This window comes from Podarcis melisellensis (assembly GCF_964234715.1).
Source record: "Podarcis melisellensis genome assembly, chromosome: 1".
Classification (NCBI taxonomy): domain Eukaryota; kingdom Metazoa; phylum Chordata; class Lepidosauria; order Squamata; family Lacertidae; genus Podarcis; species Podarcis melisellensis.
In genome coordinates, this window is record NC_138528.1 from 63,523,511 (window position 1) to 63,550,533 (window position 27,023).

At 41.5% G+C, this 27,023-nt stretch overlaps 2 protein-coding genes across 10 annotated transcripts in view; one reads left to right on the top strand and one right to left on the bottom strand.

Annotated features, from left to right (window-relative positions):
- DCDC1 (doublecortin domain containing 1) overlaps window positions 1-3,486 on the bottom strand; it is a 251,538-nt gene extending 248,052 nt beyond the window's left edge. For all 7 annotated transcript variants that reach the window (XR_014161756.1, XM_081882792.1, XM_081882794.1 and 4 more), the window contains exon 1: window positions 3,380-3,486. Coding sequence is in view for 6 of the 7 variants with exons in the window: in XM_081882792.1 (XP_081738918.1) it covers window positions 3,380-3,427 (48 nt within the window). In the remaining variant the exon portion in view is untranslated. The remainder of the gene's footprint in view (window positions 1-3,379) is intronic.
- Window positions 3,403-27,023, top strand: part of DNAJC24 (DnaJ heat shock protein family (Hsp40) member C24) — a 40,525-nt gene continuing 16,904 nt past the window's right edge. Inside the window, exons 1-3 of one of the 3 annotated variants that reach the window (XM_081883351.1) lie at window positions 3,549-3,743; window positions 7,494-7,634; window positions 9,275-9,395. In XM_081883351.1, coding sequence (XP_081739477.1) covers window positions 9,288-9,395 — 108 coding nt within the window. In that variant the 5' untranslated portion in view covers window positions 3,549-3,743; window positions 7,494-7,634; window positions 9,275-9,287. The other 2 variants (XM_081883350.1, XM_081883349.1) reach the window with 2 other exon arrangements.

Below are 27,023 nucleotides of genomic sequence, written 5' to 3' on the forward strand. Positions count from 1 at the left end.
TCAACATAATAGTTTTGCAATCCCAATAATTTATCTGAAACTTGGATAACTTTACTTAAAAAAAAATTAAAAATTGTCCAGTAGCAACTTAGAGACCAACTAAGTTGGTTCTGGGTATAAGCTTTTCTGTGCATGCACACTTTTTCAGATACACTGAAGCAGAAGTCACCAGACCCTTATATATAGTGGGAGGGTGGAGTGGGGTTTTTCTCAGAAGGGTCGTAGGAGATGAGTGATTGACTCTTCTCTCTAAAAGTATGAATCAGAAAAATATCCATCTGCAGCAATTTACATATAAAGCTAATGTTTCATGAGCAAGTAATAATAATAGTAATAATAATGTTATTATTTATGCCCCGCCCATCTGGCTGGGTTTCCCCAACCACTCTGGGCAGCTTACAGCACATAAAAAATGGTAAAACATTAGACATTTAAAATTTCCCAATACAGGGTTGCCTTCGGATGTCTTCTAAAAGTCAGATAGTTTATTTCTTTGACATCTGATGGGAGGGAGTTCCACAGGGTGGGCGCTACTACCAAGAAGGCCCTCTGCCTGGTTCCCTGTAACCTCACTTCTCACAGAGGGAACCACCAGAAGGCCCTCAGAGCTGGACCTCAGTGTCCAGGTTAAACAGTGGGAGTGGAGACGTTCCTTTAGGTATACTGGGCCGAGGCCGTTTAGGGCTTTAAAGGTCAGCACTGATGCTTTGATTGTGCTTGGAAACGTACTGGGAGTCAATGTAGGTCTTTCAGGACCAGTGTTATATGGCTTGGCAGCCACTCCCAGTCACCAGTCTAGCTGCCGCATTCTGGATTAGTTGTAGTTTCCAGAACACCTTCAAAGGTAGCCCCACATAGAGCGCATTGCAGTAGTCCAAGCGAGAGATAACTACAGGATACACCTCTCTGGCGAGACAGTCTGCGGGAAGGTAGGGTTTTAGCCTGCGAACCAGATGGAGCTGGTAGATAGCTGCCCTGGACACAGAATTAACCTGCACCTCCATGGACAGCTGTGAGTCCAAAATGACTCCCAGGCTGCGCACCTGATCCTTCAGGGTCACAGTTATCCCATTCAGGACCAGGGAGTCCTCCACACCTGCCCGCCTCCACACCTGCCCGCCTCCTGAAACCCCAAAATGGTACTTCTGTCTTGTTAGGATTCAGCCTCACTCCATTAGCTGCCATCCATCCTCCAACTACCTCCAGTCACTCACACAAGACACTTGCTGCCTTCAATGGTTCTGATTTAAAAGAGAGGTAGAGCTGGGTATCATCTGCATACTGATAAACACCCAGCCCAAACCCACTGATGATCTCTATCAGTGGCTTCATATGAATGTTAAAAAGCATGGGGGAGAGGACGGTCCCCTGAGGCACCCCACAAGTGAGAGCCCAGGGGTCTGAACACTCATCACCCAACACCACTTTCTGGACGTGGCCCAGGAGGAAGGAGCAGAACCGCTATATAACAGTGCCCCCAGTTCCTCTAGATGGTCCAGAAAGATGTCATGTTTGATGGTACCAAAGACCGCTAAGAGATCCAGCAGAACTAGGAAGCAGTTCTGTGTGTCAAGCATATGGTAGAGATTATTGGAAACAGTAGAAAAAAGGTTTTATGGAAAATGATTTGTGACCAACATAACATGTGACAATTCACTCACAGACACCCACAAATAAATGTCTCAGAAGCAAGACGCTGTGTATATGACACTTGACTATGCATTCACAAGCTGCAGGTCAGCATCAAGTCCATGTGGGAAGTTGTAATGCCCACAGGAATATACACTTGGCTGTGGCAACACCCTAATGATTTGTTTCTTTTCACCCCAGTGTTTATCATCATTTGCAGGGAAGACAAATGTCACAGAAATCTCATCTTTAAAGGGGATTTCATACTAATGAATATCATTTTGCATCACCTGGCCAACCAATTTCCCAGTTCAAATTCAACATTAACAACATTTTGAACTGACACCAGTACTTCAGTGGCTGTTTCTGCTTCATCACCTTTTAAAAAAGATAATCACATTTCCCACAGGGACAGTATTCCCTGTGTTTACGGTGTTTACTTTCAATTATGTTAAAAATCAATTTACTGTTTGTAAATTAAGTCTGCCTTCAACCTTTTATGGGGTTGTACTGAAGTGAATGTTTGTATCTCTAGATCAGGGGTGAGGAACATTCGGCCCTTGGGCAAATCTTGGCCCTCCAGACTTCTTCATTTGGCCTGTGAGGTCATTTTGAGCAAGCCATGACCACCCACTCTACACCTGATGTCATACAGGTAAGGGCAGGGCTTGTCCAAAGCTCATTTGTGCAGCTCCCAAAGTGTCCAACACCCAGCTGGTTGTCAGGACACTTTGAAGAACTGTGCAAATTAAGGACCCAGCTCAAAGCAGGACAACTTCACCTTCACATCAGCCAATACGAAGGGAGAGCAATCCTGCAGGCAGCATTCCCATACTCAGCACTAAACAGGATTGCTGCCCACATCAATCCTGCCTAGCTGCTTTCATTAACAAACTAAATGGCTCATAATATACGTAGAACTGTATCAAGGATAAACGTCTTCCATTTCCACCTTCACCAGGTCTCATTGGGGCTACTCTCTTCCAAGCTCAGTTCATCATTTGCCCAATCAGAATGCTAGCGACAAATGACAAGTTGTATTAGTAGATGTGACAGTATCAAATTGATGCAGAGGGAGGGAAATTGGCATTTACACATTTGCACTCTGAGCCTTTATTTACACATAAGTCTGATTCATTGTGTGTTGCTTAATCATAAAGGGTGGCGTTCAACATTCAGAGTAAACCCACTGAAATCAACAAACGTGACCGTTCATTGCAGTGGGTCTATTCTGAATAAAACTTGGCTGAATAGCAACCCAAGAAGGCCCCAGTCTACGTCCTTAAATAGAACTAACTTATGACAAAAACAACCAAAAAAAGTTTTGCTCTACTTTTCTAAACCCAGAACTCTTGCTATTTTAAAGTGAGGTAGCTCAGGAAAAAACGGGGCATTCCTATCTCCCCCCCCCCCCTAGTTTCCATATGTTCCTTATCTTAGGGCTTAGGAATTGCCTCCTCCCCACCGGCCCCCAGCAATTTATATGGAATGCGACTCCATACAAATTTCTCCTCCAGCGTCTCCGGATTGGAGATAAGGGTGCTGAAAACAGGCAATATTTAGAGCGGGCTAAACACCCGCTTAGACCCGTTGCTCGAAGAAGCAAGAAAAGGCTAAGCGAAGCTTCCCTTAAATTTTCTCTGGAAGAGATAAAGCTAAGCCCAGGCCCCTGCAGGGGAGTAGGAGAAGAGAGGCTCTCGTTTCTACCCAAACGAAGAATTAAGTAACGTGAAGACAAACGCTCACTCACAAAGCGCCGCGGCTTCTCCATCTGCTCCGAGCGGCCTTCGGTCGCCATGACGACGGCGTCTCTCCTCAGCCGGGCTCGCTTTCCGCCGTGTGCGTCGACATGTGGGGCCGGGTAGGAAACAGGCACAGCATCCGGAACGTTGCTTACAACGAAGCGCTATGAGGTTAGTCGGCCCTTCTTCCTGCTTTATACCCAACGCGGCAAGTTCTCACTCCCGCCCTCGAGGATTATCTGGCGGCCTGGTGCACAGATCCACGGAGCCGGATGCGGCCACTGGTTGCTTCCCCGCTTCTAGTTGCTGCTTCGTGAGGCGTTTCGCTCGACGAGGCCCGGCTTCGCTTGCCCCTCGGGGAATGGCAGTTGGGTGAGTTTGGGCATGCACGGTCCTCTCGCTCGAGGAAGGGCTCCCCTGCCGTGTGCCGCTGAGGCCCTTGTTCCGGCAATGCCAGCCAAAGAGTCACAGATATTATTATTATTATTATTATTATTATTATTATTATTATTATTATTATTATTATTTACGAAGGAGAGACGCTTCGCCTTCTCAGATATGTGCCCTACTACTCTGCTGTGTGAAATTCCGGTGGTGTGTGTTATGGCAGGCCCGTAGGAGGCCTAAATGTTCCGGTGGGGAACACCAAAAAAAGTAGGGAAGGCAGCTTATCCCTTTCAACACATTATTGTTTTACTTGTATTCATTATGGCTATATTATATTACTGTTACCAGCACAGGCCCTGCGGCAGCGGGGAGCCAGGTTGGAGGGGAACTATTTATGAGGCTGCCAGAGCACATCCTTGCGCTGCCTTCCTCTCTATTCTTCCCCTCTTCACCTTCATCCATCCTCTGGTTCCTTTTCAGCCCCATCCCTTTGCTCTTCCTCAGCATCTCTTAGCTCCATTCACTTCTTGTTTTCTCCGGCTACTCCTTTTGATATGTTTTGTTTTTATGTTGTAAACCACCCCGTGATTTTCGAATAGAGGGTGGTATATAAATTTAAGCAGGTCTGAATAATGATGATCTATTTTCACTACTCATTTTTCTACCGTTTCCATTCTTTCCACCTGTCTCCACCATCTCACTTATTTCCCCACTTATTTCCAGCCACTGGCCCTTCCTTCCACTCTTTCTCACTGCCTACAAATAAAACTATAACAGTGCTTACTGTCTTTTCCCATCTCCTTGATAAAGATTTATTGACATGATTTTCACTTGTCTAATCTCATTACTTTGTAAGCAACTCTGGAAACTTTTTTAGACTGAGCATTTTTCCATCAGTTGTATAGTATGCAGAATAAAAAGATTCATGCTCCAGAACAGTGGCGTTTGCTAAGGTTTATGAAGCACTGTGTTTTGTTCACAGGTTAACAAAAATTGTGGGTAGCATCCTGCTACCCACAATGGTAACCAGTTACATAATGAAGCTCGCAAGCAGGTTTTAAGGCCAATAATGCTTTTCTGTTGTTTTTCTCTATCAGCATATTTTGGTTTGCTTCTGAACCTGCAGAAGGAAAATTATCTGTCAGCTGATTGCTACATGCAACTTCCAGGTTCAGAGGCAGTGTGCCTCTGAATAAGCTAAGTTTGTGAAGGCTAACAACAGTAATGGTTTTTGGTCTCAAACCCTGCTTTGTCTAATTACCTTTAACAGGGTGTGTAAACCAGTGGCCAACACCATACAATATGCTATGCGAAGAAGTCCTTTATAACAGTCACCCCAAACTGAGCTAATTTCTTTTGTCTTGATTAAGCAGTGTGATCCTGTCTCTACACAGAAGTAAGTTCCATTAATTACAAGTGGGTATAATTCTGCAGCCTTAATTTCCTTGTTGCTTCCCATCACTCTTGTTGAGAGTTGCCATTTAGGTACTAGGACTATGATAGATGTGGAAATCAAATGTCTCTTCCCATCTCTATGCCACACCTGCTTGGTACCAGTCACAAAATTTCAGTTGGAACAGGGAGAGCCAAACTATTGTGAATGTGATTCTTTGTTTTTTCCCTGTTCTATTTGTCCACAGCTAAGTTTGCTTTAAAAACTAGAGAGTTAATAGGATACCTGCTGCCTCACTGATATGACTGAGAGGACTGTGGCTCACTTGTCAGAAAGACTTGGAACACAAGGGATATGCTCAAGTTGGAGACATTAACAACAGAAAAGGGCTTAATAAATCTCCCAGTCACTCTGAAGTCTCCTCACATTTTGCTCATCAAATGACATTGAACACACATGCCTATTAATAAATAGGCAGCTGCCCTGAGATCTGTGTCCTTTTTGGCCTCCCCTGGGCAGATTCATGTAGGGAGATATGGTCCTTCAGATAGCCTGGGCCCAAACTGTATATGGCTTTATAGGTCATAACCAGGACATTGAATTATGTCCAGAAATGGTCTTGTAGCCAGTGGAGCTGTTGTAATAAGGAGTTTCTGTTCTCTCTGTACCTGGCTCTGGTTGGCAGTCTGGCCACAGAATGTTGGACCTGCTGAAGTTTCTGAACACTTTTCAGAAGTAGCCCTACATAGCCCATTATTAACACCAGACACTTGTTTATCACTGAAACAGCTTCCTCAGATTTAGAAGGAAAAGAGAGATAGAGTTGGGTGTCATCCACATCTTGGTGGCACTGAACCCCCAAACTCCAGACAACCTCTCCCAGTGATTTCATGTAATGGGGGAGAGGACAGAACCCTGAGGGATATCATAGACCAGTAGCCAAGGCATTGAACAGGAGTCCCCCAGTGTCACCTTTTGGGCTTGTCTCTCCAAGATGAACTGAAGCCAATGTAAAACAGTGCTGCCAAATCCTATCCCAGCAAGGTGGCCCAGAAAGATACTTTGGTCAATCGTATCAAAAGTTGCTGAGAGCTCTAGCAAAACCAACAGGAACACTCCACCTTCCCAGCTCCTGTTATTGTTCATTCACCAAGGAATCCAAAGACCTTCTGCCCTATAACTAGGCCTGAAACCAGATTGAAATGGATCTAAGTAATTTGTCTCACCAGGAACTCCTAGAGCTGAGAAGCCTTTTTCAACTACCGTATTTACCAGAATTCCAGGAAGGCACTGGTTGGACCACAGTGAGGGACAATACCTGGTTGATTGGCTGGTATTCTGTATTTTGAGTTGGTGGGGTGTGGGAAAGACTGTAGTAATTCTGGCAGTGGAGCCGCAAGAAACTGACTGCACACAAATGCCAAAAAAAGCCATCAGTGCTGTCATGCCCCCACTCAACATTGGCTGAAGGGGATGAGAGGTATAAACCTTCACTGATAGACTATATTAGCCACAGATCGAATGACATATCCTTATCAACTGTTTGCCCTTGTATTTAGTTGGCAAAGGTGTAATAGAGGTGGAAGAAATTGGGCTGAGAGGTTGTTCACCTTCAGGTGTATGTCTCCACCACCCACCAAAGCTTTGTACACAATTGCAGGAATGATTTCCCTTACCTTACCCATGGCTCCAGGCTTGGGTTGCCATTCTGGGAAGCAGCACTATATAAGGGACAAGACTATACCCCTTCAGGTCCTAGCCCCCACAAAATTTTGGTTGCCAACAAAGGACAGCTGAAATGTATGGAGGGCTACCCGGATTCCATTTTGATACAGGACAACACGCATGTTGTTCCCTTTCTTTTAAAATTCTATGTGTACAGTAAAAACTGGAGACAGTGCTACCAGTGCTTCTGTCCCATCACTTGATGTATTATCCCAGAGTGACACTATACAATGGAACCTCTGTTTTCGAATGTAATCCATTCCAGAAGACCATTCAACTTCTGAAACGTTTGAAAACCGGAAACTGAAAGTGGAAGCCTCAGTACAACAGGAAAACTCAAAACAAAAGCTGCATCGCACGTTCGGCTTCTGAAAATCATTCAAAAACCGAAGCAGTTACTTTCGGTTTTTCTCCATTCGAAGGCAGAAACGTTCGTTGGAGACGTTCGAAAACTGAGGTTCCACTGTACTGCTATTGAATAATATCATTAGGGTTTTTTGAGGAAGGGTATTGAAGTCCAAATATATTTTCAAAGCTCTTTGAAGGACCAGTTGCTTACCAAGCATTTCTTACCCCGTCCTTCAATGCACTTCATGAAAATGTGTTTTCCTTAACAGTTCAGAAAGCCCATGTCAGGTTGAGGAAATGACTTCTGCAAGGGCCATGAAGTATCTCCATTGCTGCGAGAGTCATGGATATTTATTCCCCTGTCTTCCAGTTCCTTGGATCGTTGTCTCCTTGGCCCTGGATTTTCTCTGGTATATAGTTAATGAGAAGCTGTCATTATCATGTCAGCACATTACAAAGGCTTTCTCTTTCTCTGCTGTTCATTAATGTAATGAGCTGTTAGCCATTGCCTGACACTGATTGCATTTTGTGCTTGTACTGAGGGGAGGCATCAGGATTTCCATTATCCTAGGCATAGTAGATTGGAAGATGGTTCTGTTTGCTTTTCAGTATTTTGTTCCTTTTTTTTTTTTTGGAAGGTGGGAAAGTTTGTTCAAGGCTGTAATTCCAAGTGGTACTAGTCAACAAGTAATGCTGCAATCTCTTGCATGCTTCCTAAGGAGTAAATACCATTGAATTCAGTAGGATTAGTACTTGGTAATATACACCACCTAGAGTTCTTTTACCAGAAAAGTGTTTAATGTCCTAGGATCCAAAGAGCTACTTTAGACACTTCTATTGTTAGCCCTTTTAAAACTACTCCTAATTTTCAAAGTCCTTTCAGGTTCAAAATTAGAAGTTACTGTTCAAGAAACACAATTCGAAAGACAAGTTCAAAACTAGAAATTACTGTTCAAGAAACAAAAGTACAAAATAGTGCAAGTTCTTCAATCACAGCTAATGCACTGTGAAATAAATATTTTAAAAAGCTTTATTTGTTAGTTGGTTTGTTTGTTTCAGTACTTCATTACAGTTTTTCCCCCCAAATATAAAAATCAGATGTAGTGAACTTAAATGCTGGATTTTAAAAAGTTTATTTTGTATATTACTTGTTAAGTGTTTTTTCCAGGCTCTGCAATACTTCTGCCGATTAGTTTGGGAGTATTGTCTTCAGTAATATGAGGATTATAAGTTTTTGATGCAGTTCTTCACAAGGATCGAAATTGGCAGGGCACCAGGCACATTTTGCACCTAAAGATTCTCCATTTGCAAGCACTTCAAAAGGTCTGGATGCCCTTTTTTGCATCTGGCTGACACTCAAGGATTACTGAAATGTATGTGCTTTAAAGCCTCGAAGTATATGTTAAGGGTAGACAATATGTTTAGGAGTTCAACAATAAAGTGTTGAGTGTTTTGAAAACTGAAGTATGGTACCATTATTATTATTGTGCACACCAAATTAAACACATATTAACAATTTCTGTTAAAAATGTGATATTAACAATATGTCATGTGAATTGTGTATTAGTTCATGCCTATCAAAATAATAAATAAAAAGTGTTCCTGACCCCCTGTAATGGTGACAAACATTCTGTTTGGGTGCCCACAACTCAGGTCCCAGAAGCCATTTAGCTCCTAGCTTTTGTATCCCAGTTTCTAACACTGGTTCTTCATCTATTTACCCTTCTCTAGCTTAATTAATTTCAATGGAAGTGCTCACAAAGCTAGTTAGATAAAATGAGATGCCACAATTCAAATAATTGTTCTTTTGAGAAAATGTGAATCTTGATTTTCATTACATGCTTGCCCAGAGTCTTTGATAGATACATATATATCGGTGCTTATTAGAAAGAATTCTTGTACTTTAAGGCAAAAGCCACAATTTCCATTTTAGCTCCTGTATTACCAGTCCTGAGTTCAAGGCCTCAGTTTTTTGCTTGCAGTTATGCATTATAAAAATAATTTTTAAAACACGATTGCCTTCTAATTTTTGTTCTTTTCATTAAAACAGATACTAGAATGCAATGACTTTTGAAGAGTTGCCAAACAAGGACTGGTATAGCATTCTGGGTGCAGAACCATCGGACAGTTTGATAGAACTGAAGAGGAAATATCAAAAGCTTATATTATTGGTAAGTTTATTTCATGCCTCTTAAAAGACAAAATAAATAAAAATAACATTTGATTGATAAGTGTTGCATAAACAGGGTCCAATGTAGTAAGTGTTAGTTATATCATGTGTGCAAGTAGTTTATTAGATAAAACCGAAACTGGTTTCTCTTCTTCCTTAAATAACCCTGACACTTTGTAGCATTTCCCAGCATTCTGAAAATATAAAAGAATCTGGTTTCTGGGGTTTTTTATCATGTGAAATGAAAACGAGGCAAAAGAATTCTCTTCAAACTTATAAATAATTCTTTATCTTAATTAAAGAAAATGCCTGACCTTCCCTTCTGAATTGTGGCAGCATGAAATGAATCAATCAGTGTTTGTGACTTTACAATTTGCTACCATGGAAGCAATTATAATGTCACTAGCACTAGACTGGCATCACTGGATAAACTGAGCATGAGACACTGCCTGAAAAAAAGGCTTTTTCCCCTGTAAAAGTATATTCAGCGGCAATAATGGTATTAAAAGACAAGTATGTGAAGATTTATTAAGTTTGGATGTATGTTCCATTTGTAGAATGTCTTTGTTTGTGAATTTCTGTAGTATCTGTCCTGTAGTGTTTTTAATATAGACCCAATGGTATATACTGTAAAGGTGTATTAGATGAGACTGAGTATAGATGTGTTCTATATGTTGCTGCTACTATAGTGTTCCCATCAGTGTTCCTGATGTAAAGGGAAACAACTATCATAGCACGTGAGGGATGAAGAGTACTGTGGTTTCTGTATCCTATCTGATCCTGTCATGTCTGCTGGTATAATTTGACAATCCCTCACTGGTTTGAGGCTGTCTTCCCATCTCAGATTGCTTATGGGTACTGGTGAGGAAGGAAATGCTGTCACGGTATAGTCTATGAACCAGACAGGGTGGGTGGTGCAATAAGTAGTTCCAAAAAAACTGTCATACCTGTGAACTAGAATGGTAAACCAATTCTATAAATGCATGCTGGGCATCCCAGATACAATTCTGTGCCATATTGTAGAGGACTCTCTCCTGAAGGTGTGGGAATATGATTTGAGGTAGCCAAAAGCTTGGTCATTCAGCATAATTTTAGAACACCAGACTTCACTTCACTTCCTCTTTTGTATCCCTCAAGAGCTCTATTAAGCATTCTCTTCACATGATGAAACTGAAAGCAGGAACATGCTAGGTAGCTCTGAGTGCTTTGCCACTGCTGCCACCACTGCCGCCCTGCATGCATTGGGAAGCTTGCCATAGTCATGGAGACTCTCCACATGATTTTATAATCAGGGCACTAAATCCTGTCTGGAGCTTCCACAAGTACAGCAGGGTTCACTCTACAGATATCTGCCCTGGAGGGTGATGAGGCAACACTGGAGGGGACAGAAGTACCGTGTTTTTCGCACCATAAGACACACTTTTTCCTCCTAAAAAGTAAGGAGAAATGTCTGTGCGTCTTATGGAGCAAATGTGTGGTCCCTGGCCCAGCATAGCTGGGGACTTTGGTTCCTGGAGTGGCGGGGGTGTGGCACGTCGCCCGTACGAGCGTCCCCCGCCCGCGTGAGGGGATGGGGAGAGGTGAGGTGGGGAAAGAGGGCTTTAGAACACTCTTTAGATTTCCCTCTGTCAGAGGGGCTCTGCGACTTGCATGAGAGCAGCCAAGAGCCAGTGCAGACTTTCTCCCTTGCGCGCTCTGTCAAATTGGGACGGGGAGCTCCTGCCAAGCAATATATTTGCCTCTTACACCGAGGTTTAGCTGCCAGATGCCCATGTGTGTCTGAAGGCTCTGAGGGAGACGTTGCCGAGAAGCACAGTGGTACCTCGGGTTACAGACGCTTCAGGTTACAGACTCCGTTAACCCAGAAATAGTACCTCGAGTTAAGAACTTTGCTTCAGGATGAGAACAGAAATTGCATGGCTACAGCGGGAGGCTCCATTAGTTAAGTGGTACCTCAGGTTAATTGCAGTTTCGGGTGAAGAACGGACCTCCAGAATGAATTAAGTTCTTAACCCGAGGTACCACTGTAGAAGAAACGGGTCTTTTTATCCCTTGGATGTGCAAGCAAGGCTGCCAGGCAACACTTTTGGGTTTTGTTTGCAAGGCGAGGCGGCAAATTTCACTTTTGCTCTGTTTTTGTTTTGCATTTTTATGTTGTGATCTTCGGGTGGAGGACAGTATACAAATTAACAACAACAATGCCTGATCTAGACAAGCGCTCTCTCTCTCTCTCTCTCTCTCTCTCTCTCTCTCTCTCTCTCTCTCTCTCCACCCCCCTCCCCATGCGTCCTCTCTCCCGGGGAGCGGCTGTAGTTGCAGCAGGTGTTTGCTGTGGTTTTATGCCAGGCCAGAGAGAGAGAGAGGTTCTACCACCAGAGCCAAGTAACATCTGAGCAAACATTGCCCAGGGAGATAGATGTTGCGGCTGGAGGATAAGGCTCATTGAAAAGAGTGGTGGCAGCTTTTAGTACCGCCGCCAGGAAAGCCGATGAGTTCAGTTTCGCTGCTGCTGCCTTTGGAGGCAGGCTGACTGAACTGCAGGCGCTATCCCATTGCCAAGGCTCCAGCAGGAGAAGGTGCATCTTATGGAGCGAAAAATATGGCACTTATCACATCCTCACTCTCCACTTGCACAATTCTAATTGTGTGAGGAGGAGAATACCTGTATGGGACTAATGTTAACAACAAACTTCAATAAATCTGTTCACCATGCTCACCAGGATGAGTGTGGTGTTATCCATTAGCCAGCTATGATTTAACTTAATGTTTTATCTCATAAACACTCATACTTAAACCTGCTTATTGGAAAAGATTTTTGTGGTGTTCACTGTCATCCTTTAGGGAAATGATATCTTTTAAACACTTAAAACACTATTTTGTCCCATACTTGTGATCACTTTCCTGAGTCCTGATGAGTTTTCTGCTTTTGAAGCTCCCTACTGTGGTACATCTTGTTGGGTCTGGCTGTCCATTTGTGACATCTGAAATCAGGGTTATGTTGATTTCATTCTATAGTTAGGGCACAGTTATTTGCTGGTTCTGTCTTAATTTTTTTCTTCAAGTTTCATAATCCTCTTACTTTAACAAGTGCAATTAGTGTTTTGTATATGAATTGGTGGGTCTAATTTTTAAAACCCTCACTGATTTATTTAGTTATTTACTTACTTACATTTTCTGTAACTTCCTCTTTTAAGTGAACATTTTGTTTGGGATCTTCTAGCTTAAGAAAATTCATTACAAATGAATATATTTGTCATACATTCTTTTAATTTATTAGCTAGTTTTGAGAGCGAAGAACCAAGAGGAAGGAACACATATTTAATATTATCCTAACTCTCATTCTTTAATGTTGACCATAGATCATTGGGCCTAAGTTACTAATGTATAGTCGCTGTTGGTTTATCTATCTACCAGCCAAACCTCCAAAAAATTGTTCACACATTTGCTTCAGCAAAAAAGAAAATGTACAGGTGTTAGCATATGAACATTTTTACTGGTCACTGACTTAAGAATAGAGACACACCAGGATGAAAAGGTCTTTCTGTGTGCTAAACTACACTTCAAACCATATTTGTTGACCCTTTTGTTCTTTGAAACCTCCCTTCTACTTCCAAACAAGTGGCTTTTAAAACTTAAATTGCCATAATGGCCAGTTCTGAAATAACAAAGTTGGAGTACTTGAGTTTTCCTAAAACCAGGGTCTGTCTGACAGCAGGATTGTTGTTCAAGTTGATAGCCTGTCTGTTTGAAAGTAATTGACAGGGAGAACTTAGGGGTGTTACGGTCACATGTACATGCATCTTAGCACAGCTGGTAGATCTAAAATTAAGCCTGCCAGCTTTGGCAGTGGTTAGTGCCCATTGTGATTGGGTTAAATTGTGTGATTTATTTTCTTAAACTGATGGTACAGATTATATAATACATTCTAAAGTATTGAACAAATTTACTTGAGTGTATTCTAAAAGTGAATGATAGATGCCAATTATAGGGGATAATATTTGAAAGATTCAAAGCTTTAATATCTACCACATTTAAAATGCAGTTCACTCTTTTGATAATAACTTAGTTCAGATATGTGCCTTCTAGCAGACCTCTAACCAAAGATAGAATATAAAATTCATGAAAGAAACTGTGCATGTTTCTTCCTCTTTCCCTTTTTGCCTTCTGTGTGACTAAGGCTGCAGTCCTATTCACTTACCTATGTATGTCTCATTGAATTCAGCAGGGCTTGCATATGAATAGACCTACTGTATTTTTCCATGTATAAGACAAGCTTTTTTGACCCAAAAATGAGGTTCAAAATTTAGGGTCGTCTTATACATGGGTAGTGCTGAGGGGGGACGGGCGAATGTTTTTTTGGCGCAAGCCTGAGATTGTAAGCGGCGAGTGGCTGCTTGATTGTTGGGGAGGGATGCAAAAAATCGCTCACACTGGAACGCAGCACACAACCGCTCGCATTGCAGAAACCACCTGTTAGCTGCCCGATCGCTGCCAACGTCCACCAATCACTCTCCTGCTTGCTGTGACAAGGGCAGCTATCTATTGGCTGCTGCAGCAGCAATCGGGAGGACTAATAGTGGTGAACAGCCAGCTGATAGGTGGTTTCTGAAACTCAAGTGGTTATGTGCTGCATTCTGGCGAGTGAGAAATTTTTGGCATTCCCCCCAAATAATCCCCCCAAAGCTTAACCTCCCCATTTTCTAAATTTTGAGGCCCCCAAAATAGGGTGTGTCTTATACATGGGGGCATCTTATAGATGGAAAAGTACGGTACCTAGGATTACACTGTTAAATATAAAGGACTGAGACTTATTAAGTTCTGCTCTGTGATGACTTTCCTCTAATTTTCACCTGTGATTCTATATGCAGTATGATTATAAAAAAGAACAACTTTTAAGGTCAAGTTAATGAGAATATTCAGGTACTGACATTGCTGAACTTCAGGCCCCTAATAAAGTCTTTCTTTCTTTCATGATGACTTGTCATTGTTCTGTTCTCTCTATGATGTATTATTATGTACACCACCAAGAAATACTGATGACTAAGTGGCATATAAATATCTTAAATAAGAGTTGCACAGGTTCCAAGAAGTTCAGGCAACATCTTTACCTGGGAAGTGAAGTTGCTTCTCACCTCTTAGCATAGGATTTTAAGCCCTGCCTTCTGACATAGAAACACAAGAGTTAACTCTTTCTGGCTACCCTCTCTTCACTCAGACATAATGAATGGAAAGTTCTTCTTAGGTCTAATTTTCCTTTTTTCATCTACTTCTTTAATAGCTTAAAATTTGCAATTTATTAACTGCAGCTCAGCCCTGATATTGATGGACCTTTTCACCTGTGCCATGGACAAAAATGTTGTCTAAGACCGCTTCTTTATATCTTTGTAAGTGAAGGACTTACATTTGCATTTGAAAAGAGACTTTCCTCAAAGGCCATTGGTATTCTGAGAGTTTGTTTACATCAAAATGTGTATGTGTATTGACTGAGGAATGTGTGTGCATTATCTGTCTAACAAAGCTAATTTTTCTGAAGTAGTAGCATTGTTAGCTTTGTGTTCAACAGAGAATTCTTTTTATTGCAAAAACACACTGCAGAATTTCATGTCTGACATTTTTTTTCCAGGGTTGCCAGCTGTCTCCACTTTTTATCATCATAACTTCATGATTTTAATTAATAGTTAATCATTGAAAAGTTTCCAATTTTCACCACCATTTTGAGGGCTTCTTCCATTTTACATTTAATGATTTTCCCCCAGTTTCATGGAATAAGAAATGTTTTATTATAAATGTGTTCAGTATGTATCATGGAGCCAAAGTGGGATCTCCACTGGATCTTTTGAGTATGCAGGAGGGACATTGCGTGCTTTTAAACGGTCAGTGATCACCCACAAAAATGTTTGCGTGCAAGCCATACATCTCCAAATATTACACATTTCATTAATTAGGTAATGTTCTATGAAATGCATGAGTGCAGACATGCTTTGTCTTATGCAGCAGTGCTCCCCAAGACCGTGCTGGGGCTGGAGGAGAGCCTCCTACCCCAGTGGCACAGTGGAGATGCTGGACCATCCTATCTACTGGCTGGTCTGCTTGTGTGTGGTGAGTGCATTGGGCACAACAACTTTGGCCAGGTCTAGCACTGCTATATGGCCCTTGGAAAGGTGCCAAACCCTCCAGGTAGAAAAAAGTTAGCACCTGTGACTTAGAGACTTTTAAAGTATTTGTGGGAAGGAAACTATGTTTCATTTTATATGGGGATATGTTGGGCTGTACTGAGAATAGTAGGTCAGCAGATCTCAGTAGTTCAGCTTAATAGGACAGTTGTGAATCATTTCTGTAGCATTGTTAACATTTCGTTATTGGTTTATATAACTACTTACTCTCATATTAGCCTTGTGAGATAGGATATTTTGCATTTGGACTGAGGAGAGAGAAGAAGGTTTACTGAAATTGCTACTTTGGGGGAAAGACACCCCCTCAATGTTTACACTTCCCCACCCCCAGATTATTTTAAGAGAGAGAGATGCAGCAATCCCAGAATACAAAGCTATTATTTCCATTTTACAGAAGGATGCGGTAATTTATGCTAAGCTCAAGGCCACCTAGTAAGTTCAGGGTAAATGTGGACTTGAACTTTAGAGCTGGGGAACCGAAGTCCAGCAAATGATTACTAGCAAAATCTCTCTCTCTCTCTCTCTCTCTCTCTCTCTCTCTCTCTCTCTCTCTCTCTCTCTCTCTCTCTCATTATTCTCTTGTTTTTATCCTCAGTTCTTTCCTTTTTGACCTCATTTTGATCATAATGTGGAATTGCTTTAATGCTGCACAACATCAAATATTTTATTGTTGTTGACATGTCAGAGCATTTCGTTATAGGGAGGCATATATGTTTGCTAGTGTGTTTATAGCCACCCTTCATCATAACATATTTTAAGGCAGGATAGAATGCTAAAAACTCAATCAACTAAAATGATCACAAATAACAATAAGAGCAGGTAAAAGACAAATTAAAGCCCAGAGATTTAAAATATGTTTTTAAGGCACAGTGCAGGCTAACAAGTTCCAGATAATAAGCCATAGGAGTAGTCCCCAACTACATACTCTTTCAGGGGAAGTGCAACCCAGTCACAAAGTATGTCTTCCCAATTTCCAGGTCTGAAAACCTCCAATCCATAGAACTTTCGCCACTGAAGATCAACACACACCCCACTACAATTTGTCCCCCCCTTTTTAAAAAAAGTCATATTTAAAACTTGAGGTAAAACTTGAGCTTAAAAGAATAAAGTTGATGTTTTAAGTGAGGAAAACCCCTCCCCTGCAAAGTGGTCTCCATTGGGTCTGGATTCCATCCTTCATGGATGTTTCGCAGTCCCTCACTGCAAGAAGTAAAGTAACAGGGAACCAGGCAGAGGGCCTTCTCAGCAGTGGCGCCCTCCCTGTGGAATGCCCTCCCATCAGATGTCAATGAATTAAAGAACCATGCAACTTTTAGAAGACATCTGAAGTCAGCCCTGTGTCAGGGAATTTTTAATGTTTGGCATTTTATTTTTATTTTTATTTTTCTGGAAGCCACCCAGAGTAGCTGGGGAAACCCAGCCAGATGGGTGGGGTATAAATAATAAAATTGTTGTTTGTTGTTGTTGTTACTGTTATTATTTTCTAAACGCACCAGGCAGGGCACGCACCCTCGATGTAGTTTGTACCACTATCAATATGAGGGATAGATTGAAGATAAGGGTCTGACCATTATCTGGTTAAGTTTGAACTGATGATGGCAATTCCCCCCTGTAAGTGTTGTGGGCCCGTTTAGATGGTCCACCCTCAGAGACTGATGAATTTGTAGTGTTCTTGAAATATCTGAGAGATTTTCCAGTGGGAAAGTCAGCAATGCTGTTAATTGTACCTACTATGTGTACAGCTGCACTGAAGCCCAAACTGAGGTTTTATGTCTAGAGGTATATGTGTATTTAAATGAGTTCAGAACCTCACTGAGGCAGTAGTCATAACTTGTAGGTTGGTGATGTGAACTCAGAGAGATCAGATTTAAAAACTGAGTCCATAAGAAGACTAAAAGGTCATTTTGTGATCATTAGAACATGCTTAGATGAACCTGGTAGTTTGGTTGTGTTTTTTAACCCTCTCTAAGCACCTCTTCATACGTTGAGAAATTAGTTAGTTTTTTCCATATAACACCTATCTGTCAAAATAGCAACTGTACCACTGTGTATCCACGGAGCGTTTTCTCATGATATGCACATGTTTGCTAATTTTCTGTGTATTTTTTATTGTTGCTGCAATTGAAATGCTTTGCTTTTGTTCATCTGCAGAGTTTGTGGTCCCTACTTCCTAGCTTGTATATTTGAAAGAATGTATGTTTATGCTTGTCTAAGGGAAACATCTGGGTGGGAGAAATTATAAATCTGAAAGCATTAATTAAAAAGATGATAACCAAATGAAATAAATAGGTCCACTGCTATTGCTCTGTTTTATAAATAGTGTGGAGAAAACTCAGTGCCTTTGGAAGTATTATTTGAGCATGCATTAGGTGGCAGTAGTGTGTTGTATTTGATGAGAACTCTTTGTCCCTGGTTTTGTTTTGTTTTTACTTTATGTCCTAATGCAGTGTAAAAATGGATGAAACATTATGTCTCAATTATTTATAATGTTCTAATTGTTCATAATATATGCCTTATATCTTTAAAATATGTGATTTTGAAATTTATAAAAAAAATTGTGACAGTGTTAATAATGACTTAAATAATAATTTAGTGCACATTGCTGTACTTGCAGTTTGAATGGACATAAGGGTGAGTAAAAATAATGCTGTTTTAAACATACTTTAAAGGATTGCCCTGAGAAATGTGTAGATATGATTCTCTCCCTTGAGTCCAAATGCAAAATTTCCAGATGTATGTGTAAACTCTTTTTATTAAACAACTAGAGAAGGTGATTGTGTCCTGCTAATTAGAAGTGTGTCACACTTAGGGTTAATTTCTTTTACAATTAGTCAAAGCTAACTAATATTGCATGCAGTCTTTGTTTCTCCCTCCTTTTTCCTTTTTACTCCTTTTCCTTTCTCCTTTAGACTATTTTTAAATATCTAATCGAGTGTTTTGACACTATTTTATTCTTTTCAGCTATATCCATGCTCCTAATATTGTATACTAGTTATGTTCTTTTAGTTAGTTTGATAAGAGGGGTATGATTTAGTCTCAAGGAGATGTTTATAGAGACTAGGTAGATGTAATTAACCTTTCAGCAAAATGTTTTTAACGCTGACGTCAAATCTTGAACAGGGACAGTTAACTTGTGACCTTTTGGGGTATTCTTTTGCTTCTGCGTGTCTCACAGGTAAAGGAGCTAAGGGAATTCAAAGCTGGTACAGCAATGTCATTAATTTGGCAGAATGATCAATTAATAGAAGAAAAGCATGAAAGCGTTGACAGAACATGCTACCTAATTAGTACCTGATGAACCATGTAGGCCACAGAGCAAAGAGTGCACTGTTGCTTCAGGCTAGCTGTTGTACAAGACCTTTTATGTGCAAGTCATTAAGTCTGTATAGTAGCTAAAGAAAAACACTTCAAATGGATTTTGCTTGGCTGAGGAACTGGTCTTGTGAAGTGTTGAGAAGCCCCCACTGATTTTGCTGGGAACTGGCTAGTTGGTGCTTTACCTCGTTCTCAGACCTGTAATATTGAGCCTCTCCAACTTAATAAGCACAAATGCTTGCTTGCTTGCTCTGCCTCAGGTTAACGGGGTGTACTAAAGGATATGTTTGCACCCTGCACTATGATTTACAACTCAATCCTTACCGTGCCTATTCAGAAGTAAGTCCTGTTGGATTCAATAGGGCTTACTCCCAGGCAAGTCAGTTTACAATTGCAACCTAAATCTTATGTTAAAGCACATTATGCCACTAGCAACGGGCACACCATAACAAAGGGGGCGGGGGTTCATCTTTTTAATTTATACTTGTGAAGCATGACATAAGAACATGTCTTTGGATCGTGACCCCTCCACCTCCATCACTCATCCATGTCATTGTGCATATAACAGTTATTTGCGTCATTTGCTGTTCTGGTTTTGTTTAATCTAGGTTTTAATTTTTAGTCACCAGCCAATTGTAGGTTCCTCCCTCCTGTAAGTTAGAGATTTGTGTATTTCAGTGTTTTTCTTGTCAGTCACTGAGGTTTCCTCCAAAAGGTGGAATAAAAATACATTTTTTTTCTCAAAAATGCTCCTTGAGCTCCACTCTCAAAATGGAAGGGGAGACTTTTTTTTTTTTTGCTGATTTCCTCTTCCTGCCTGCAGACTCCAGAATATCTGCTCTGGAAATTTGGAGAGTCTCCAGAACAGCGGGAAGGGCAGAGGAGGAAGAAGGGGATTGGCCAAAATCCCTTGCCCTTCTTTGTACAGGAGATTCCATGAGTAGAAGATAATAATTTAAATAATTTTATTATTTGCATCCCACCCATCTGACTGGGTTGCCCCAGCCACTCTCAGCGGCTTCTCTGGATGCAGCCCTGAAATTCACACAAGGGCAACTCTGGATCTAAGCCATTTTAAATATATAAGCCAAGGTATCAGTGCAGCCTTGCTAGAAACTTCCTGATGTAAGAACAGCATTTTTGCTAATTAAAACTGTTTTATATAGTACAGTACTCCCCTAAAGAATCCATAAATTTATTTAGCTTTAAACATGGATTCCTTGATGGCAACTGTGTCCAGGAGTGCCTTGCCCATTTGGGGCTTCAAGTGTCTATTTCTGATGATGTCAGACCTTACAGTGGTCGCATGCATCCAGATTGGATTACTACTGTGCACTCTACTTGAGCTTAGCTTTGAAATTCTTCTGAAATTTTTGTTGTTCCAGATAGTAGCAGCAACTTATCGGATTACATTACTATCCAGCATCACCCACACTAGTTACCAGCTTGTTTCCTGTCATTATACAAACTGTTGGTTCCTTCCTTTGTAAAACCTTAAATGACTTGGACCTGGCAGACCGTCTTGTACGTATTAAGATCTGGTAAGGAAGTCCTTCTCTGTGTCTCACCTATGGTGGAAGTAAGATTGATCGGGGTTGGCAATGGTGCAGTAGATCCAGCCTTGACTCTTTGCAGCAGAAGGGCTCCTTCAGTTCATGGAGTGAACCAGAATCCAGGAGAATACTGGTACTTCGCTGGAGGAAGATGGCCAGGATTGTTACTTTCACCAATTCTACCTCTCTTTTAAATCAGAACCAGTGAGGGCAGTGAAGGTCCTGTGTGAGTGTCTGGAGGCGGTTGGAGGATGGATGGCGGCTAACAGATTGAGGTTGAATCCTGACAAGACAGAAGTACTGTTTCTGGGGGACAGGAGGCGGGCAGGTGTGGAGGATTCCCTGGTTCTGAATGGGGTAACTGTGCCCCTGAAGGACCAGGTGCGCAGCCTGGGAGCCATTTTGGACTCACAGCTGTCCATGGAGGCACAGGTCAAATCTGTATCCAGGGCAGCTGTTTGCCAGCTCCATCTGGTACGTAGGCTGAGACCCTATCTGCCTGCGGACTGTCTCGCCAGAGTGGTGCATGCTCTGGTTATCTCCCGCTTGGACTACTGCAATGCACTCTACGTGGGGCTACCTTTGAAGGTGACTCGGAAACTACAACTAATCCAGAATGCGGCAGCTAGACTGGTGACTGGGAGCGGCCGCCGAGACCATATAACACCGGTCTTGAAAGACCTACATTGGCTCCCAGTATGTTTCCGAGCACAATTCAAAGTGTTGGTGCTGACCTTTAAAGCCCTAAATGGCCTCGGTCCAGTATACCTGAAGGAGCGTCTCCACCCCCATCATTCTGCCCGGACGCTGAGGTCCAGCGCCGAGGGCCTTCTGGCGGTTCCCTCATTGCGAGAAGCAAAGCTACAGGGAACCAGGCAGAGGGCCTTCTCGGTAGTGGCGCCCACCCTGTGGAACGCCCTTCCAGCAGATGTCAAAGCGATAAACAACTACCTGACATTCAGAAGACATCTTAAGGCAGCCCTGTTCAGGGAAGTTTTTAACGTGTGATATTTTACTGTATTTTTGGTTTTTATGGAAGCCGCCCAGAGTGGCTGGGGAGGCCCAGCCAGATGGGCGGGGTATAAAAAATAAATTATTATCATTATTATTATTAATTCTTCTTACCTACAACCACCACCCACACCTACAACCACCACCCACACTGTTTAGGAGATTCCGTCAGCCCTTTGCAGTAGCTTTTCAAGAGATCACAGGAGATGACAGAGAGGCAGAAAAAATAGTGTCTCGCCCCATGAAGTTCAGATGTCTGTATCTTTGATTGCCATTTGCTGGCTTGTGAAATTACTATTATTATTATTACTGCTGCTGCTGCTGCTGCTATTTCTGTTGGCTTCTCATTTGTCTAACTGAGTTGGTTTTTCAGGCTTTGTCCCCCTTCCTCTGGTGACTTCTCTCACAAATTGGAAGAACTATTTCACAGCAGATCTATGTGCTGTATGCTTTACCTTGTATTTAAGATACAGTAGGTATCTTAAATAATTAGCCACATTGTGGAGTGCATGATATATGAAATGCAGCTATGAATATTGGCTACAAAAAGCAAAGTATTTGGGTGGATGTAGGCCCCTTATACTTAAATCGTATTAATTTCCTCCATTTGTAACCAGATATTGATGTTTTCCACACTTTAGTTTTTAATACTGTGCTGCAAAATAGCTTCAGCTACACTAAAGGAGAGTTGTAGTAATTTTTTTTAATGTATTTTTATTAAAGATTTCCTTGGTTGACAAAGTATGAGCAATGTCTCTCTCTCTTTTTTCCCCCAAGTAACATTTTTACAGATCAGTTTCATTTGTTGAGACATTAGTCATTCAAAGGGATGTTTGTACACTAACTGTTTATGTCCTTTCTCCTTTTCAACAAATCCTCCTCCCCCACCCTTCCTCAAATCATTCCAAATCTTCTTGCACAAAGATTGAGCTTGTGAGCATGTGCTAGATCATGGTTAGTAGGAAAGTTCAAAACTTACTACCACTGAAAATGTGAGTATGGCTAAAAAAATATAGTGTCACTTAATTTGAAACTTCATTTCCCTTAAAAACTAATAAACTAGGAATAACGTCACCCAAACTAAGCCATCATGATACAGCACTGTGGGAATTAAAAACTTGAAATGTAACAGTAAAACATTTTGTGGAGCTAATGCTTTATTATCTGAAGTTTATAGAACTTTTACACAGTCAAATAGTAGGAATATTACTATATTTGAACTGAGTCATATAGTTTCAGTATTGCTGAGTTGCCAGGGTGGGGGCTGTCTGTATGCCTGATCCCCTTTCTAATTCCTGGATCCAGCATGGATTCAGTTCCTGGAATAGCCAGGATAGCTTCCTGGTGACGTAAGGGCCCTCTACGTATGGGCCAGTAAGGTAACAAAGTGACTCTATGCCAGACAGAATATGGGTGGGCAGTTTCCCGCAACTCTCGCTGGTAGTTAGAAAGGCAAAGATTGGACGTGAGGTGTGTGTGTGAGCTAGAAGCAAGAAGTGGCAGACTGCAGGCTGGGCAGCTGCAAGAGACAGAGCCATGCCTGATTTTCTTTTGAATCCAAGGCTGTAGCTATGGGAGAACCAAGATCCTCTTGGGATGTTAATGCTGTGAGCCCCTCCATCGTATGCTCATGTTGTATATATGTGTGAATAAACCATATATCCTAAAGACACCACAGTCTCTGCTGTCCCTCATTCTGAGGAAACCGAACCCTGTGGGTGTGCCTGGACCTCCTAGAACCTCGCACCACTCAGAGATTGGGGTGGGTGCAACAGTAAACATATTTTATCTGGGAATAAGCCCCACCGAACATACATGGTCTTACTTCTGAGCAGGTAATTAGCCCTTCATACTCATTTTAAATCCTCAGCCACTGTGAACAATTAATTTTAAGAGGCAACTATAATTGCAAGTAACTACAGTTGTACCTCGGAAGTTGAATGGAATCCATTTCAGAAGTCCGTTCGACTTCCAAAAGGTTTGGAAACCAAGGCACGGCTTCCAATTGGCTGCAGGAAGCTCCTGCAGCCAATTGGAAGCCACAGAAGCAGCATCGGCCGTTTGGGTTCCAAAGAACGTTCGCAAACCAGAACACTCCCAGGTTTGTGGCGTTCGGGAGCCAAAATGTTTGACTCACAAGGTGTTCGCCAACCAAGGTGTGACTGTGCAGGCATCCTTTGTTGACAGAAAGAGTTTCTTTCCCACATTATATCATAATCTTAGCAAATCCGCTCTGTTGTGGCACTCTTGAGTATTCAAGTTTGTTGTTTCTGTCCACATCTCTGTAATGGTAAATGTACAGATAAGATGTTTTTTCTGCAGTAACAGTATGTAATTGAATCCCCTGGCTTAATAATGCTAAGTAGAGTAAAACTGCCTGCCTTACTTTTCCCCACTTTGCCCTCATTATTTTAATTCCAATAAATATAAATTGTGGGACTCAAGCATTTTGATACGCAAGCTGCTGTGAACACCACAGTAGTATGTTGTAGTCTTGAATGCTGGTTTAGACTTTCCCACACATGCACACAGCCTCCAAGTACAAAACAAAAGAACATCCCCCATTGATATTTTTACATCGGAGCTCAGAGGAAGAAGAAACTGTAGAGGAGTTAGTATTATAATTATGGTCCATCACCTGCTATCCTTGAGATGTTGGTCTTTTAATTTTGTCGTTTAACTGAATCTTGCCTTGGGATTCTTCAGTCAGAAAAGCAGTATAAAAATAAACTTGCTATGAATCTACACTATGCTAGAGATCTGCATGAAAAAGTTATTTTCAGACTGTATGAGGTGCTTGTAGCACTGTGGAAAACAGGTAAATCAGGTACACCCACCTCATGGTGTAGCATGGAGAAATCATTAATTCATTTATTTATTTTTATTTTAAACATATTTCACCCTTCAGCATCACTACTTCAAGAGTGGCTATGACATAAAAAAACATATCACAGATCAGACTACTAGACTAATAACATTTAAATATCAAATGAAAGCAAGAAGGCAAGAAGAATCATTGCAGCCAAATAAAACACAAAATATCAGCTGGAATTTTAAGAACCTAGGAAAATAAATATGTATTTGTCCAGTATCAAAAAGGCAGGCTTTTAGGTACAGGTAACCTAGATAGAGTCTTCTAAAGAGGGGTGCCATGGAAAGCTAGCATTTTTGCCAGTGGCCATCTGTCTGACCTCCAAAGTGTGGGCACCTGTACAAGGGCCTCCAAAAGTAATTTTACTGTGTGGATGGGTTCATGTGGGGGAAGGGACTTGTTCAGGTCATCCAAATTACCCATGCATTACCCATTAGATCTAAAGGACCCTAGTGTCTCCAAGTTAAAGAAAAAAGAATGCTCTAACATATGCCCTTAGGCCAAGTAATAATTGTGTTTAAGTAGACAGATTAACAAGGATTTGATCCTGGATTTCTCAGGCCCACACCCCAAGCTTTTTAACAGCAAGGTGCCAGTTGAAGTAAGGCATATGCTTGCTTTCCTAGAATACATTTTCCTTAGGCTTTTCTTACACTTGGGATTTTTGAAGCCAATATTTGGATCCCAATTGTGCTAACATATTTTCAGAAAAATCAATGTTACTTATGCAAGCAATTCATCCTGTACCCCACCCCACCCCGGCAGCAGACAGGAATTGGGAATAGATTTAGAATGTTGAGTCTAAATACACCTACTTTAACATTGCTGAAGAATATTTAATTCACTCCTGTGCTGAGCACCTTTTTCAAGTTCAGGATCTTAATCTCAACAGGGCCTTTGTGGTTCCACTGTACTCTGAAACAGGAAGTTCCTAGTGGAAGTTGCTATTTATGCATGAAGGAAAGAACCTGCACTGTGGGCAGTGGCTTGGCTCTAGAAGGCCCTCCCTGCAAATGTACAACTGGCACTAAGACATTGTTTTTTGCCCAGACACTTAAAAATGTGGCATTCTTTCTGTCCTGCTAGTTAGCTTTTATCAAACCTTTCAGTTCATTATTTCTTATGACTTTTGTAATATTATTGTGTGTGAATTAATGCTAATTTTACACCATCCTGGAATCCTTGGAGGAACAGTGATTTAGAAATATTTTAAATAAATTCAAAATAATACAGATGGCTTTTTTTATATAATATATACAAATTATATCTGCTGACTTACTGTGGTGCCTGGTTGGCTAGTGCTGGACTAGTGTCCCTTTGCTCCATTCTAGTTTGCGGGATGGGGGGTTTCAAAGCATTTTTGCTTTATTTTTGGAAATGTGTTGGATGGGGGAGCGCACAACGCAAGGGCAAGGCACAGGAAAAGCTGCTGTTCTCAGGCTCCTAATATCTTTCCCACAAACTATCCTAGGGTTGGGATTCTATGCTCCAAGGGTTGTTGTTGTTGTTTAGTCGTTTAGTCGTGTCTGACTCTTCGTGACCCTATGGACCATAGCTGTCAACGGTTTCCTTTTTTTAAGGGAAATTCCCTTATTCCGAATAGGATTTCTTGCAAGAAAAGGGAAAGGTTGACAGCTATGCTATGGACCAGAGCACACCAGGCACTCCTGTCATCCACTGCCTCCCGCAGCTTGGTCAAACTCATGTATACTCCAAGGGTAGGGAATCTTATTCTGCCTGAGTTAGCCCTCCCCTACCCAGCTGTGACCCCACCTCCTCCCAAATCACTCCACCACCCCACCCCAAAGCAGCAAGTGGACTTTGGAAAAGTTTGGTGCCATTGGCACCAGTGTAAGTTTTTTAGTCATGAAATGGCTGTGTGGGGTAGTTTTCAAGGGCAATTGCACAAAGATGAGAGGGTTAACCCTCCCTTCCTTAGTTGCTGCCCTCCCCCCAAATTGCCCTTCACAGCAATTAAAAAACTACAGTTGGCCTCAAGGACCTTTTTTTAAAAGCCCAATTGCTGTGCAGGGGTTGGGAGAGAGAGACTGTGGGCTAGAGGTTTCCCTCCCCTGTACTTGCCTTGTAAGCCTCATTGGGGCTTCCTGCTGACTAGATATGGAAAAGTTGCACTGTAAGGCAATAACATGTTAAAAGGGAAATCTAAATTGGATTGTCTCAGAAATGTGTGTATATCATGGAAAAAATGGGATGCTGTTGCACAGCAGCAGCATGCCTAAGTGCTGTATGTTCCAATAGCAAGGCTATTTATCTAGAAGTGCAAACATAGCTGCGTAATACAAGTTATCCAGAACAGGAAAGTTATCCTATCATTTTGTTTTCTTCCCAAACCCAAGAGAATTTGCTAAGATTAATCATATGGAGTGACACCCAAAACCCTCTCTAGAGAGTTAAGGGACCCTTTGGAAGAGATTTGGAGTGTGCACAGCGGGGTTATAGGAAGAAGTCCAGTTCTGCAACTGGGCAGACATCATTGGATTCCACCCATAATAATGAGACAAATTTAATAACTAGTATTATAAGACTATTTTGTCCCATACATTATTGTTTTGTGGCCTGTTTTGGTACATACAGTATTTATAGCTTTGATTTCAGGCAGTTTGCGTCTATTAATTTCAAAGGTATTTACTGAAGAAGGTTCCTGCACTCTCTTTTTTCTTTTTTGACAGACAAGACTCATTTTC